Here is a 16,123-nt window from a genome sequence, read left to right as displayed (position 1 = left end):
TTTCTTTCTCAGAGCTGGCTTTCTTCCTCCATTGCATGTATTACCAAGTCACTTGCATCAGGAGTCTGGGTGTCTCCATTACCCTCTATGTGGACTGAGTGTCATGTAGATGGATTTCTTACATCTACCCTCATATCCATCCATACTGCTGCTGCTTTAGTTCATCTTTCACTAAGACTCTAAGCTCCACGAAGTCAGGGGCCATGTGTATTTTTTTCATCACTGTCTTAATACTTAGCACTGGTGTGTTATATAAATATTTGATTGAATAAATGAACTAACAAGTGAACTTGTATTCCTAGTTTTCTTCCCTCTGTTCCATTCTTGCTGCTGAGTTTATCTTGTTGAAATGTAAACCTAAGAATGTCTTTTGCTTAGAACCATGAAATAATTTCCCACTGCTTAGAGAGTAAAGTCTAAGCACGCTGCACACAGGGCCCTCCCTGATGTGGCATCTTTCTGCTTCTTCAACTTCCTATTCTCTATACCTCTTCTCCACCCAATACCCTGTGTTCCAGCCAGATGGGTCTGTGTTCCCTGAACTGGCCATACTTTCACATATGCTTCTCCACTATTGGAAACCTCTCGTTTTTTCCCCAAGTCCCATTATTCCTGGAGAACTCTTATCAGCCTTCCTAGAGTTTCTTTTCCTCTGTGAAACTTGGATATAACTCTTGTTAGAGCATTACCCTGTGTTACAATGATTTGTTTAAACATTTGTCCTGTCTGTGAAGGGCGAGGCCTGAGTCTCACTTATTTTTTGTATTCCCATCACACACAGTGTTGTACATAGTGCCTACCACATGGGAAGTTCTCAATAAGTGCTTGATTAAATGAATGAGTGAGTTGGAAATCAGAGTAGCTTAGAGAGTCCTGGTTTTTCTGGTATATATGGCTTTTTTAAACACTTGGCTCTGGTGTGCCCTCTGTGAATGATACAAAAGGTACCAGTGAGGGGGTGGATAGATCACAAGTCCATCACCAAGCACTGCAGGAAAACAACCAAAAGTGTTGCTGATGTTGGGTCACATACATTATTATTTTCCTTGTATGACCCACATGTGGTACTGGACGCAGCTGCCTATCAGAATGGCTGTTCAGTATAATAGATTGATACTTATGCCGTAAGAAACACTGATTTGAGCCAAACTAATAGACAGATGGATGCACACTCCCTTGTCTGGTCATAATCAGTTGGTCAGTCAGTTGATCTCATAGCTTGGCTTGGCCTACTGTAATTTTAAGTTAGGCTTACATTTTCATCATTTGTATCTTCTTGTCTAAATACATTAGCAACTTCTGTTGATTACCATCTCCCTGCCACCTTTTTAACATAATGCTCTATAGTTACCACTTATACTGTACAAATCGCTAACACAAGTCCTCCCTACTGTGTTTTGTCTTCTTGTTTTCTTATACCTAGTCTAGCTAAGGGAGACACCTACATTAACATATTTTTTAGTCTGGGTAGTGACTTGAACCAGCCAAGCTTTTTTTTTTTTGCTGGAAAGAAACCAAGTCTCTCTACTGAATTACTGAACCAAGTCGAGTAGATTGTGATAAAAGGAGTAATAACAACAGCAGAAGACAAAAGGCCTCTCACATAGAATTTTGAACTAAAGTCATGTAGTGAACAAAAGATATTTAAATTAACTACGGAACAAAGTAAGAGCTCTTCAAAAGAAACATCTTCCTGCAAAGCCCCCTAAAAATGCCCCCAGGCCTTTTACTCATTCACTACCATTCTTTCAGTTGTATGTCTAAGGATGCTTTATTTCTTCTCTCATTCTCTTCCCACCACCTAGCGGACACATAGTTGGCACTTACTGCCTGTTTATTGAATTGAATGGAATTGGGCCTCAGGAGTTAGAAGCAATTCTCTGAAGAAGAAAATAAAAGATATAATTTTAGCAGTGAATAGAACCAACAAATCTGAGTTTCAGCAATGGAATAAAGTTTGGAAGCAATAAAATGTATTTACTGTAAAGTTAGATTACTTTGAAAGGGTTGTTGTTAAATGCTGACCTGGAAAAGCTGCTGAGAACTTAAGACTACAACTAAGACCTATTTGTCATTCTTTTCTCTGCGTTTTTTTTTTTTTTTAAGCCCTTTAACATATAGGTCTTTTTTTTCAGAGGGAATAAGACTTATTTTAAGGTTAAAAAAATCAGGCATCAACTTTAGTTTAATCTCATACTCATAAAACATACAGATAAAATGTGTAGGAAGTGAGAGCTTTTAAATTTTGTATTTATTAATCGTTTTATACCTTGTTCTGCAAAAGAATTTGAGGTAGAAAATGAGGACTTAAGGTAGAAAATATAAATTTAAAAGTAAGTTTTCTTCATCAGAGAGCTAAAAGGGAGTTTGGCCAACACACAGTAGACGAGTAAGAAGACCCCCAATGAGATCATGTAGTATAGAAGAAATAATTGAGTAATCAAATGATTTATTTGAGGTTACATAGCCGTTTATTAGCTAAGCTGGAACTAGAAATCAAGTCACCAAATTCCCATACACGTGCTCTTAACATGTATGTAGCAAAAACATTTGGCTTAACTAGCCAGGAATTTTGATGACCTGGTGATGTACAGGTTCGAGAAGCATTTGTCAAGTTGATCACTTCCCACTTGTTTGCAAAGTTGTGGCCTGTACTAGGAAATCATATGCTTCCCCATACTAAGGTTGACCTCCAGGAATAATGTTTTTCCACAAGCCGTGAAGATTCCTGCTAGTTAACAAAGAGCATTTTGTGAATCCCTTTCTGAATTGCTCTACTCTTTTTATTTGGAAAAGATGGCTGCTGTAGAAACTTTTTGTTTTGATAGTGTGGGGAGAGCAAAGGAAAGCGCATTTCCTGTCATCTCCTGGTCCAGCTCTCCTCAATAGGTTTTGCCAGCTGTTTACACATAGAAGATGCCTTTCTGGTCCTGCATATCCTTAGAAACTGGCTTCTTTGGAAGTTCTTGACTTGATACTTGATACAGCGATAGAACTGAATTGAAAAGATCTAGATCTAGAACAAAGGATGACAGCCTTTGAATAAATGGGCAGGTTAAGTTACATAATCCTCTCTGCCTTCCCTTGGCACACAAAGCCCTTCCCAGGCTGACTCCAGCTTTCCTTTCTAGCCTCATTTCCTTTGCTGAAGGCACACCAGCCTGTTTTTTTTGTCTAGTCAACCGTGTGCTCAAACACATTTGAGGCTTGGTCTGTGCTCTTCTTTGTGCTTGGGCTGTCTGATCCCTCTCTCCTCCATGTGGCAACTGCTGTCTCTCTAGGCCCAGCTCCCTTCTTCTCTGAAGACACCACGTAGCAAAGGTAAAAATCAAGGTTAATCTAGCAGCCATGTGAAGAGTGAATTAGAAGAAGGAGTTTGGAGGCAGGAAGACCAGTTTTAGGAGACAGTGCAAGTCCCATAGACCTCAGCTGTCCAGTATTGTAGCACGTGTGGAATTTAAATTCAAATTAAATGAAAGAAGACAACCTGAAAAGGCTATATACTGTATGATTCTAACTATATGATGTTCAGGAAAAGGCAAAACTATGGAGACAGTAAAAAGATCAGTGGTTTTCAGAGGTTTGGGATGGAGGGATGAATAGGCACAGCACAGGATTTTTAGGGCAAAACCCTGTGTCATACCATGATCATGGATACCTGTCATACATGTGTCCAAACCCATAGAATGTGCAACACCAAGAGTGGAATGTAATGTAAACTATGAATTTGGGGGTGATTATGATGTGTCAATGGTAGGTTCATCAGTTGTAACAAATGTACCACTCTGGTGGGGGGCATTGATAATGGGGGAGGCTATTGGTATGGGGGCAGGGAGTATATGGGGAAATCTCTGTATCTTCTCAATTTTGCTGTAAACCTAAAATGGCTGTTTAAAAAATAGTGTTAATAAAAAAGATTAAAATTAAATAAAAGTAATAATTCAGTTCTTCAGTTGCACGAGCCATATTTCAAGTGCTTAGTAGCCACAAGTGGCTAATGGCTACTGTACTGGATAGCACAAATTAAATAGAACATTTCCATCATAACAGAAAGTTCTGTTGGACAGCATTGCCCAAAATCAATTCTCCGAGTAAAAATGGCATTCATTCTACATCGTCACGTTTTATGTGTTATGCCTTAAAAACAGGACCATTCATTGTGTGTAACCTAATTATAGGCTGAGTGTATTGAAGATCAAAGTGACTGTGGATACTATCACTGCAGTTATGAATACAGCTTAGAATAATAAATCAGATTTAGTTCACATCACTTAAATACTTAAAAATAGTTTTAAAATAAGTAGCCCTTGGGCTTCCCTGGTGGCGCAGTGGTTGAGAGTCCGCCTGCCGATGCAGGGGACACGGGTTCGTGCCCCGGTCCGGGAAGATCCCACATGCCGCGGAGCAGCTGGGCCCATGAGCCATGGCCGCTGAGCCTGCGCATCTGGAGGCTGTGCTCTGCAACGGGAGAGGCCACAACAGTGAGAGGCCCGCGTACCGAAAAAAAAAAAAAAAAAAGTAGCCCTTGAGTATGTTTTTATTGTCTATTTCTGTTTCCTCACCAACCCCCTACCTTTACCAAAGAGACCTAAAATAGTTAAATAGAATTCATTCTTTAGTAATTACCTCCACTGGGGTCAGAATAGTTGCTATTGAAAAACTGTTTCAGTGGTTTTGCCTGGTTTACTCATGATTGTTTTATCCTTTCATGTTAAATCTTTGCTATACATCAGCCTTTTAGCATTGCTGCTTTTGAAGACATTTTACTTAATTGACCTACGTGTTATTTTAAATTTTTCTTTCTGTCAGTCCACTCCCCAACCCCTACTTCACCCATTTCAAGAGCAAGTCCCATTAGCTCTTCCTCCAAAAGAACTAATTCTCCATGTCCACTTTTGTGTCTTAGTTTAAGTCACTACCATCATTGCCCTGGACAACTACAGTAGCTTCCTAACTGGTCACTCTGCTTCTCCTTGCTTGCTAAGATCACTTCTCCTTTTAACAGGCAAAATGTCCTTTAAAAAAAAAAACATCATGTCAATCTCTTGTTTAGCACTCCTGCTTCCTGTTGTACTTAGGAAAGATTCCAAACACCTTAACTTGGCCTAAAAGGCTCTTTTGTGATATGACCATTGCCTTCTTACCCAACCTCATCACCACACCTACCCCCCTCACTGAGCTTCAGCCACTCTGGCCTCCTTAAGGCTCTTTTAGTACACCCAAACTTTCCTGCCTTTGGGCCTTTTTCTTGCTTCTCCCTCTTGATTGTTCTTTCCAGCTCTTGCATGAGTAGTTCCTTTTCAGCTTCAGAATCTCAGCTCCAATGTTACTTCTTTGTCCACTGTTTTTTTTTTTTTTTAATTGGATTGTTTGTTTTATCACTATTGAGTTTTTTAAAAATTATTTAATTTATTTTTATCTTTGGCTACATTGCGTCTTCGTTGCTGTGCAACAGGCTTTTTCTAGTTGTGGCGAGCGGGGGCTACTCTTTGTTGCAGTGGGTGGGCTTCTCATTGTGGTGGCTTCTCTTGTTGCGGAGCATGGGCTCTAGGCGTACGGGCTTCAGTAGTTGTGGCACATGGGCTCAGTAGTTGTGGCTCATGGGCTCTAGAGCGCAGGCTCAGTAGTTGTGGCGCACGGGCTTAGTTGCTCCACGGCATGTGGGATCTTCCCGGACCAGGGCTGAAACCCGTGTCCCCTGCACTGACAAGTGGATTCTTAACCATTGCGCCACCAGGGAAGAAGCCCTGTCCACACTTTTTAAAGTAGGCCCCCTCTACTCCTACCCCATACTCTTTATAGCATCATCTTTACTATTACCTGGAATGATTTTGTTTATTTATTTATTTATTTACTTGTGTGCTCTCTCTCTGTCTACTCCCACTGGAATATAACTTCCATGAGGGAAGGAAACTTATTTTTACTCCCGTTCTGTCTAAAGTACCTGGAACAGTGACTGGCACATGTACTTGCATTCAGTAAATGTTTAATAACACTGAATAACTGAATACTTTCTAAAGGAGATATAAGGGGAACTCTTCCCCACTCGCCTGGCTTGCACACTCTCTCTCTCTTTCTCTCTACCCCTGTCTCTCTTTGGCTCTCTCTATATATGTACACGTGGTGTGTAAAATAAAAGGAATTGCCGTTGCTCTAAGTGTGAATATCCTTGTAGACCCTTTATGCTTAGTATGAACGAGTGACTGTTGCTGCACTTCATCTTTTCCTTCATGAAGTCATGGCCCACAGCTTTTTGAATGGCTGATTTTTGTTAGAAACTATGGTGAACAATACATCTGGAAATATTCTGTCATGTTTTGATCTGAGAAACTCTAGAGAACCAGCTGCTGATTTGAAAGGGTTTTATTATGATACAGACAGTCCATTGTCTACAAAAGCACTGGCTATTACACAGTGGTATATGTGTCTTGCTTTTTTCTGAGCTATTAACTTGAGAGAAAAAACTTGTATTTATTAACTCATGCCTGACTGGTATTCCCTGAGAATAGTTTATTGTGTTATTTGCTTAAGCTGCTTTACTGTGCATTTAGGAATTTTTTAAACTCGTTTTTCTTCTTTAAACTCAATAAAAGTTAAACGGTTAAATAATAGGATTGCGATACTTTCCATTCTGGGTTTTTAAAATTTCACAGATTTCTGCATTAAAATGTGGTTTATATTTATGATTTAATATTCCTAAATAGCTTTATATTGATAAAAGGGTGAATTTCACTATTCCTTATATTAAGGTTTGCTTCTTTTAGAGTGCTTTGTAATATATGATATAGTTAAAGAAAAATTGACATCCAAGCCCTACATAGGAATGATTTTAAAGAAAGTGAGTATGTATACCATTTGTGGTATAATAAATACATGTGCACATGCACACAATCCGGTTAGTGTGGCAGTATTTTGATATGTTTTTAAAATTTTTTGCCATTACTTTTGGGGAAGATTTATATAAAATGATAGATAATTAATAAAATTTTTAGGTAGGAAATAATTACACTTAAGTAACCAAGAGTAACATTTTAATGTTACATTTTAAATTACAAAAATTATATATACACATTTCAGAAAATTAGAAAACAGGAAATACAGATACAAATTCACTCAAAATTTTGCAAGCATTAATAAACACATTTTGTTTTATATTCTTTCAGTATTTTGCCTTGTACATAATGAGTTTTGGGTTTGTTGTAATCATAGTGTATTTATTATTTTTTATTTCTCCTTTTAAACGAAGTATAATGTCATAAACATTTTCCCATAGTGCTGAGTCTTTATAACCATTGTTTTAATGGCCCTGTAGTACTAAGTCTAAAGATATATCTTAATTTACTTAACTGTTCCTCATTGTTGGTAAGTTATTTTGAAAATGTTTTTGCTTTTTTAACTAACATGATAGTGAATATTTTTGTAAATATTGTGATTACCACACTTGGTATTATTGCTTATAGGGTGTATTCTCATAAGTGGAATTCCTAGATAGGACGTTTTTGTCTGTTAACACATACTAGCAAATGATTTTCCAAAGAGAATATACCAGTTTACATTGCTACCAGCAGGGTGTAAAACTATTCCATTGCAACATTTAGCATTATATATTATTTCTTTTTAAGATGCTCTATGATTAGGGAAAACATCATGTTGATTACTAGTTAAGTTGTGTACTTTCATATGTTTGGTTTCTAGTTTCAGAGTTATTGTTTCACATATTTTTCCAGTTCCAGTAATGTTAGTTTTTTTCTGAATAGACATTTTTAGCTTACCTAACTGGATTCATGTACTTAATGTACTCCATGTACTCTTTCAGAGATGTAGCAGTTTGTCATTAAACATAAATACACACAAACATATATATTCTCAATGATGAATTTTTTTTTTCTCACTGTGCTCAATGATGCCTTCAAATTAATTACTCTGGAACAGGGTTAATACATTATGTTTGCACTCTATATTGTTATCCAAGTGTATTATGGAAACATATGTGGGAGCAATCTTGATAATTTCAAAAAATCCAGAAATTTTCTTCAAATCTATCATTTTCAATGATAATGTGTAATGTATGTGTTTCAAATATGTTTTTTTTAAGTTTATTTATTTATTTATTTATTTATTTTTGCGGTACGCGGGCCTCTCACTGTTGTGGCCTCTCCCGTTGCGGAGCACAGGCTCCGGACGCGCAGGCTCAGCGGCCATGGCTCACGGGCCCAGCTGCTCCGCGGCATGTGGGATCCTCCCGGACCGGGGCACGAACCCGTGTCCCCTGCATCGGCAGGCGGACTCTCAACCACTGCACCACCAGGGAAGCCCTCAAATATGTTTAAATAATAGTTTTAAAAGTCTGAGAATTTAAATTTGAATTGTGAATCGTTTTTCCCTGTAGGTTGGAAAAGAGACTGTTCAAACCACTGAGGATCAGATTTTGAAGAGAGATATGCCACCAGCATTTATTAAGTAAGTAATTAAAGCATTCTTCTATTGCTAAGCAGAATAATCCTCTTGTTAGGAAAGGAAAAATACTGTAGGAGCAATTTTTTTTTTTTTAAATATAAAGCTCTGTTTACAGTTGAAATTTTAATTTTTCATTTTTCAGCAGTCAAATTTCCTACTGTTGATTTTATTCATTGGTGTTAGGCATTTTTGACATAATTTTTAATCAAACTGTGACTTCTGAATTTTGTTTTTCAGAATGGAAAGGATTCAGAAACATTCTGACCTTAGCATGCATGAGTCTGGATTGTGTACTAAATACGTTTGCTTGGAGATAACAGTGGATACAAACTTAAAAAAAAAAAGTGTTTTGTCACATATTTCAGTAGCGTTTTAAATTTAAGTTATATTTACATATCACTTAATACTCCTACAAATAATTGCTGGACATTTTGGCCTATCCTATGTAAAGTAAGCAGAGATACAACTTTTGATTAGTTAAAGCTTCTCAGGTTCTTGATTATGTTGTCTTTGATTAATGACTTTGTTTTTTATGGCAGTCACGTCCTAAGTAAAAGTAAAGCCTGATGCATAAGACAAAAAAAAAAAAAAAGTAGAACCTCTACAAATCAATAAGAAAGAGATAAGTCTATTCAGTTTTAAAAAACAAGGGCAAAGAATTTGAATAGGCACTTCAAAAAAGGAAATCCAAATGGCCAGCAAACCTGTGAGAAGGTGCTCTATCTCAGTAGTCATCAGAGAACTGCAAATTGTTCTATTATAAGCTCCTAAATTAAGAAGTCTGATAATATCAGTTGTTGGTGTGGATGTGGAGCAATTGGGACACTGCTGCTGGGAATGTAAATTGGTGCAGCCACGTTGGGAAAGAGTTGGGCATTAGTAAAGTGGAAAATAGGCAATTTCTCTGCCTCCCGGTATGTTCCCTAAAGAAACTTATGCCCATGTACACTAGGATCCATATACAAAAATACTGATATCAACATTGTTCATGATGATACCACTGGTCTATCTACAGTAGAATGGATAAAAATGATCATGGTATAGTCATCAATTGGAATATTAATCAGTAATAAAAAGGAATGAGAATATTTCATTTTAAAATGGTTAATTTTATGAATTAAAAAAGAATGAATGAATCTGAAAAATAATTAAGGGAAGTGAATGATAGAGATATAGATATGTAGGTAGGTTCCATTTATTTAAAGTTCAAAAACAAATAAACTGTTGTTTAGGGATGCCTATTTATAAGGTAAAAAGATAAAGACGAATAAGGAAATAATGAACACAGAAGTCTGCATAGTGGTACTCCGGGAGGAAGGAAGAGGGCTCTACTCAGGGAGAGGCATGCAGGGGCTTCTAAAGTGGTAATAATGTTCTATTTCTTGATTTAACTGTTCAGTTACATGAGTGGTTGTTTTATAATCATTCATTATATTATATATATGTTTTGTGCAATTTTCTGTATGTATGTTATATATCACAATTTAAAATAAAGCAAAAAGTGTTCCTTTATTTTTATCCTCCTTATGGTCTATTATTTTCATTGAACAGATGAGAATTTCACCCATATTGGTATCTTCTTATTTCTAACTTACTTTAGTGGGTGCTTCTACAGAACTGTTTCTGTTAATTCTGCAAAATGTTCATGTGTCAGGAAGTAAGGTACCAGAAGCATCTGTTTTTTGCAGAGTCTGTTTTGTGGGAGTCTCTTTTTAAACTTGCCCTCTTTGGACTTGGTGGCATCCTGGGTTTCTTCCAGCTCTAACCAGTATGAGCCTACTTTATTTATGTGCCATTTCATCAGCATGGTAATATTAAGAGTCCTATGCTGTCAGTTAAACATAGTGTAATTAAACTTGCATTTACTGTACATTAAAAACACAGCTCTAGCTTGTACCCATTTGCCCCTCAACCCCTGGAAGGTACAGAGCATGGGGAGATAGTGTATAGGGAGATTCAATATCAGGGAAGTATGTATATGTATAGCTGATTCACTTTGGTATAAAGCAGAAACTAACACACCATTGTAAAGCAATTATACTCCAATAAAGATGTTAAAAAAAAATATCGGGGAAGTTGGACTTGATGACCCTATAAAAAGTTCCTTTTAACCCTTCACATTCAAGCCTATGAATATCATTTGACTGGTAAATGAATTTCTTCAGGAAACTCATTTCTGCTTATTCCCAGAAATATACCTTTGAAATATGCTATATGCTCTCTCACAGGCTTCCTTGGGGACTTAGAAAAATTAAGGAGTACCCTAGTTGTGATGATATTTTCAGAAAAGTGGGTAACTTTAAAACAAAACAAAACCTCATTGATCACCCTTGGTGGTAACTAGGACACCAGCCCCTTACTCTGGTAATGGGAAATTTAAAGAAAAGAGGCATTTGTCCTATCTTTCCAGAGGTTCCTCAAAAAATTAAAAATAGATATATCACATGATCCAGCAATTCCACTTCTGGGTATTTATTTATTTTAATTTTTAAATTTTATTTATTTATTTTTATTTTTGGCTGTGTTGGGTCTTTGTTGCTGTGCGTGGGTTTTCTCTAGGTGCAGCAAGCGGGGGCTACTCTTTGTTGCGGTGCGTGGGCTTATTGCAGTGGCTTCTCTTGTTGCGGAACATGGGCTCTAGGTGAGGGGGCTTCAGTATTTGTGGCCCTTGGGCTCCATAGTTGTGGCTTGCGGGCTCTAGAGTGCAGGCTCAGTGGTTGTGGTGCACAGGCTTAGTTGCTCTGTGGCGTGTGGGATCCTCCTGAACCAGGGCTGAAACCTGTGTCCCCTGCATTGGCAGGTGGATTCTTAACCACTGCACCATGAGGGAAATCCCTGGGTATTTATCTTAAGGAAATAAAATCACTTATCTTGAAAAAAATATCTGCACCCCATGTTGATTGCAGCATTATTTACAATAGTCAAGATATGGAAACAACCTAAGTGTCCATCAATGGGTGAATTGATAAAGGTGTGATATATATATAATATATTATTCAGCCATAGAAAAGAAGGAAATCCTGCTGTTTGTAACAACATAGATGGACCCTGAGGGCATCATGCTAAGTGAAATAAGTCAGAGAAAGACAAATACTATATGATTTATATGTAGAATATTTAAAAAAATGAATTCATAAGTACAGAGAACAGGTGGGTGGTTGCCAGAGGTGGGGAGGTGGGGGGGTGTGCAAGATGGGGAAGGGAGTCAAAAAGTATAAATTTGCAGTTATAAATAAGTCATGAAGATATAATGTACAGCATGGTGAATATAGTTAATAATACTGTATTATATATTTGAAAGTTGCTGAGAGTGGATCTTTTTTGCAGTACGCGGGCCTCTCACTGCTGTGGCCTCTCCCGTTGCGGAGCATAGGCTCCGGACGCGCAGGGTCAGTGGCCATGGCTCACAGGCCTAGCCGCTCCGAGGCATGTGGGATCTTCCCGGACCGGGGCACGAACCTGCGTCCCCTGCATCGGCAGGCGGACTCTCAACCACTGTGCCACCAGGGAAGCCCTGCTGAGAGTAGATCTTAAAAGTTCTCATCATAAGAAAAAAAAAATTGTAACTATCCTTTCTCTCTTGGGCATACTTTATTTCACAGTAACCTAATAGCTCTAGTTGATGGGGGAAATTCTAACCAATAAAAGTGGAATAAATGACAGAATTAGAAAGTCATGATTATGCAATGTTTAATGAAACCACTGATTTAGGTAAGGATCATTAATGGATATGAAACCATTCAGAGGTTTTAACCTTTATCATGCCATTCAGGGAGAACCCTGGTCGCCTTGAGGAGTCAGGGAAAAACATTGTGTTATGACCAACTGAAATATTTACTGAGCAGTGTTTAAAAAGTACACGACTTAATATGCCACACTCTGAAATGTTACCTGAAAATAGCCTGGAGTACAAAAACAATATGGCTGATATTATCAAACAAATTTGGGGGATGAATAAGTATTCCGCAGTTTAAAACATGAGGGCTCTTTATGCTTTTCTTTAGAATGCAAAATGAAGCAAAAAATAACTTTACTAGGTTGGGGAAGGGACAGAGAGGGAAACACATGGAAGCAATTAATGACATCCTTGGAACTGTTGAGTAGTACATTCTTTTGGGCTGTTTGGTTGATGTTTGGAAGTTTCCAGGGCATGACAGACTGATGCTTCTGCTGTCTCTACTTTGACAAGGACTTCTAAATAGTGTCTGCTTTGACAACGCTAGAAAATAAGTTTAAAAATTTATTCTTGGATCAATCTCTACTCCTAGAATGTTAGAATGTCAGGGCTAGAGAAAACAGAAGACTGTTGATCTCTAGATGGATTTATACATAAGCAATCTGATGTAGATTTAGAGATTTTTCAGGGAAGGATATGTCATTTTCAGAATTTTTGACATTTTCAGGATTTGGGGGGGCTCTCAAAATCAAATCATAGTCTATTTGTGTGACTGGCAATTAAGGGCATGTTGGAATGTTGGAGAATGGTTTAATATCAGTTAAAGATCATACATTTGGGTTGTAACTGTTGATGAGGGACTCCAATGCTTGGGCAATTCCTTACTGTAAAAGTGAGGGCCATTTTAATATAGAACAAGATTTGCATTGTCACAGGAAGGCTTTCTCTTGGGTGGAGCAAAAGTTATCTGATTCCTGACTTTACTGGCAAATAGAGTTTACAATTTACTAATTTTACCAGATTGCATTAATAGCCACAGTGTTGCACAAGAGGTGTAGGGTTGCGTGATGATTGCCACAGAAACTGCTGTGATCTTTGTAGACTTCAGGAGTGCCACGGTCATGCTGTACTGTTAAAATAGTGGTTAGACTCACCCTATAAGAAGTCATTTGGTCCTTTAGAGACTGTCAGCAGGAGATTCAGCTACTGTTCTTTGTGTTTGTACTTTGCATCATTGTCATCAATCATTATCATCAGGCAGCTGCAGCAGCTGTAATAGTTATGTGCGATTTATTAATGGGCTAGACACACTAATTGGTTAATAGAATATTTATTGATTGCTTTCTATGTGTCTAGCATGCTAAGTGCTACATAGAATAGCAGTTTTTAATTGTCCTTATTATGAATGATCACTTGTAAGATGTATTACAAGTTATTTATTAATAGTAATAAAGTGCCAAAGTTTGCAAATGCTTTATTTAAAAAAAGTAAATTGAGCATATTCAAGATCACATATATAATAACATTCCTCTCATTCCCACTCACTAGGTTTTGTTTTTTTCCTTTTAACTTTTATTGAAATATAATATATTCACTGGCTTTTTATTATGCTTTCTTTAGTGCAGGAGAAATTAGTGGAAATATCGCTGTTGCGGCTGGAAATTGTGCATAATTGCAGGTACACCCAAAGGGATAGGTCATATATTGAGAGTTTTATTCTTCTGTGTATCATGGAGGCACTAAGGTGAACTGCTGCTACAGAGAGATTTTTAAGAAAGTGCTTTAAGAAATTTCAAATTGAAGAGCTGTAAAACAGACTGACTTTATAATAGGAGAGAAGGAGTGCTACCATTGTAGGTAGGAATAGTAGAAAGAGGCTCATTTAGGAAGTTGGACTTGGGAGGACAGATGTAGGGAAAAAGGAAAGTACTGGAAGTGGGGGCAGGTGTGGGAAGAAAGGAAAATACTCCAGGTGGAATGAGCAGCATGAGTCAGTCATGGGGGCTTTGAGGAGAGAAACAGTCATGGTGGGGGTGGTAGGAACTAAGCTTAGGTAGTTGGGTCAGATGATGAAGCCCTTGAAAGCCAGGCAGAGGAATTTGGAATTGGGTGGTAGGGAAGCTTTGCGCTTCTTGAGCAGTAACTCAAATGACAAGATGAAGGTGGTTTTTCAGGAAGAGTCATAGCCAATACAGGATGAATAATAGGTGCTAGTGAAGGAGAGTAAGCTGTGTGTCAAACTGACCAGATTCATTTCCTGTCAGCAGGGATTTGCTTCAAGCTGATTTCTTAATAGGTAAAAAATGTTTGTGGCAAACTATTTTCTTAGCCTCAGAAAAACTGCTATTGCAGTATACGGTGGAATTTCATTCTTATTTCTGCAATGGAGCAGAAATGGATAAGGAAGGCAGTGCTTGGCCCGTATCCAGGGGTGTTTAGTATCTGAATATATCAAAAGGTGTCACTTGTGAGGTGGTCTCCGTGGTATGAACTCCTTAAAAAGGGCATAAAGCGCTTTGTCTGTTGGCAGGCAAATAGTTTCATTTTAGAACTGTGAAGTGTCGCCACTCTGTCTCAGCGCTGCTCTGAACAGTCTGCTTGAAATCATCAAAACTTGGATTGATTCACCAGTTTGGACTATTTTTGAAACATATTGTAATGTCTAAGCCTATCAAATAAAAGAATGTTCCTAAAATACTTTGTGAAAGGGTGTATGTAGTGGCAATCTACATAATTGCCATTAATCATATTTCCTAGGAAATTGCCATGTTTTAACCCTTAAACTTTATTAGTTAAGCACAATTATGGTCTGTATTTGTACAATTTTACCTTGACTGATACTCATGTACAAAGAAGAAATTTGAAAAGGATTTAAACATGCTTACACTTAATTTAGATTTCTTTTGACTTAAAGTAGTAGTGTCATGTTTTTAGATCATAGCCCTCATATTTAGCTTTTTTCTTTGCTTTTGATCTTGAACAATCAGAATAATTTGTGAGGAAATTTGAATTTTCAAACACTCTTTTTGGTGAAAGTGGCCAGAATATCTTTTTTTTTTTTTTTTTTTTTTTGCGGTACACAGGTCTTTCACTGTTGTGGCCTCTCCCGTTGCGGAGCACAGGCTCCGGACGCGCAGGCTCAGCGGCCATGGCTCACGGGCCCAGCCGCTCCGCGGCATGTGGACTCTTCCCAGACTGGGGCACGAACCTGTGTCCCCTGCATCGGCAGGCGGACTCTCAACCACTACGCCACCAGGGAAGCCCCAGAATATCTTTTTAAAGTATTAATTTTGGGGCTTCCCTGGTGGCGCAGTGGTTGAGAATCTGCCTGCTAATGCAGGGAACATGGGTTCGAGCCCTGGTCTGGGAAGATCCCACATGCCGCGGAGCAACTAGACCCATGAGCCACAACTACTGAGCCTGCGTGTCTGGAGCCTGTGCTCCGCAACAAGAGAGGCCGCGATAGTGAGAGGCCCGCGCACCACGATGAAGAGTGGCCTCCGCTTGCCACAACTAGAGAAAGCCCTCGCACAGAAACGAAGACCCAGCACAGCCAAAAATAAATAAATAAATAAATAAAATATTAATTCTTTGAGCATACCACTCAATGCACTGTGCTTCTCTGGGGCTAATGTGTGATTCTAATTTTTGTTTTTTAGTTTTTTATTTTTATTTATTTATTTATTTATTTTTGCGGTACACGGGCCTCTCACTGTTGTGGCCTCTCCCGTTGCGGAGCACAGGCTCCGGACGCGTAGGCTCAGCGGCCATGGCTCACGGGCCCAGCTGCTCTGCGGCATGTGGGATCTTCCCGGACCAGGGCACGAACCCGTGTCCCCTGCATCGGCAGGCGGACTCTCAACCACTGCGCCACCAGGGAAGCCCTATTTTTTGTTTTTTAAACTTTGAGTTTTTAGTGATCCTTCCATTGCTACTTTAAGAGAAGATTTTTGTTACTTAACATAGATGACCAAGTAACTATGAGATAAT

The 16,123-nt window shown here is 38.4% G+C and overlaps 1 protein-coding gene across 2 annotated transcripts in view; it reads left to right on the top strand.

Annotated features, from left to right (window-relative positions):
* The window catches only part of VCL (vinculin), a 101,495-nt gene that overhangs the window by 25,110 nt on the left and 60,262 nt on the right, over nt 1-16,123 (top strand). For both annotated transcript variants that reach the window (XM_067710473.1, XM_067710475.1), the window contains exon 2: nt 8,390-8,460. In XM_067710473.1, the coding sequence (XP_067566574.1) occupies nt 8,390-8,460 (71 nt within the window). The remainder of the gene's footprint in view (nt 1-8,389; nt 8,461-16,123) is intronic.

Source organism: Pseudorca crassidens, chromosome 16 (assembly GCF_039906515.1).
Source record: "Pseudorca crassidens isolate mPseCra1 chromosome 16, mPseCra1.hap1, whole genome shotgun sequence".
Taxonomy (NCBI): domain Eukaryota; kingdom Metazoa; phylum Chordata; class Mammalia; order Artiodactyla; family Delphinidae; genus Pseudorca; species Pseudorca crassidens.
This window is presented reverse-complemented; position numbering and strand designations above follow the sequence as displayed.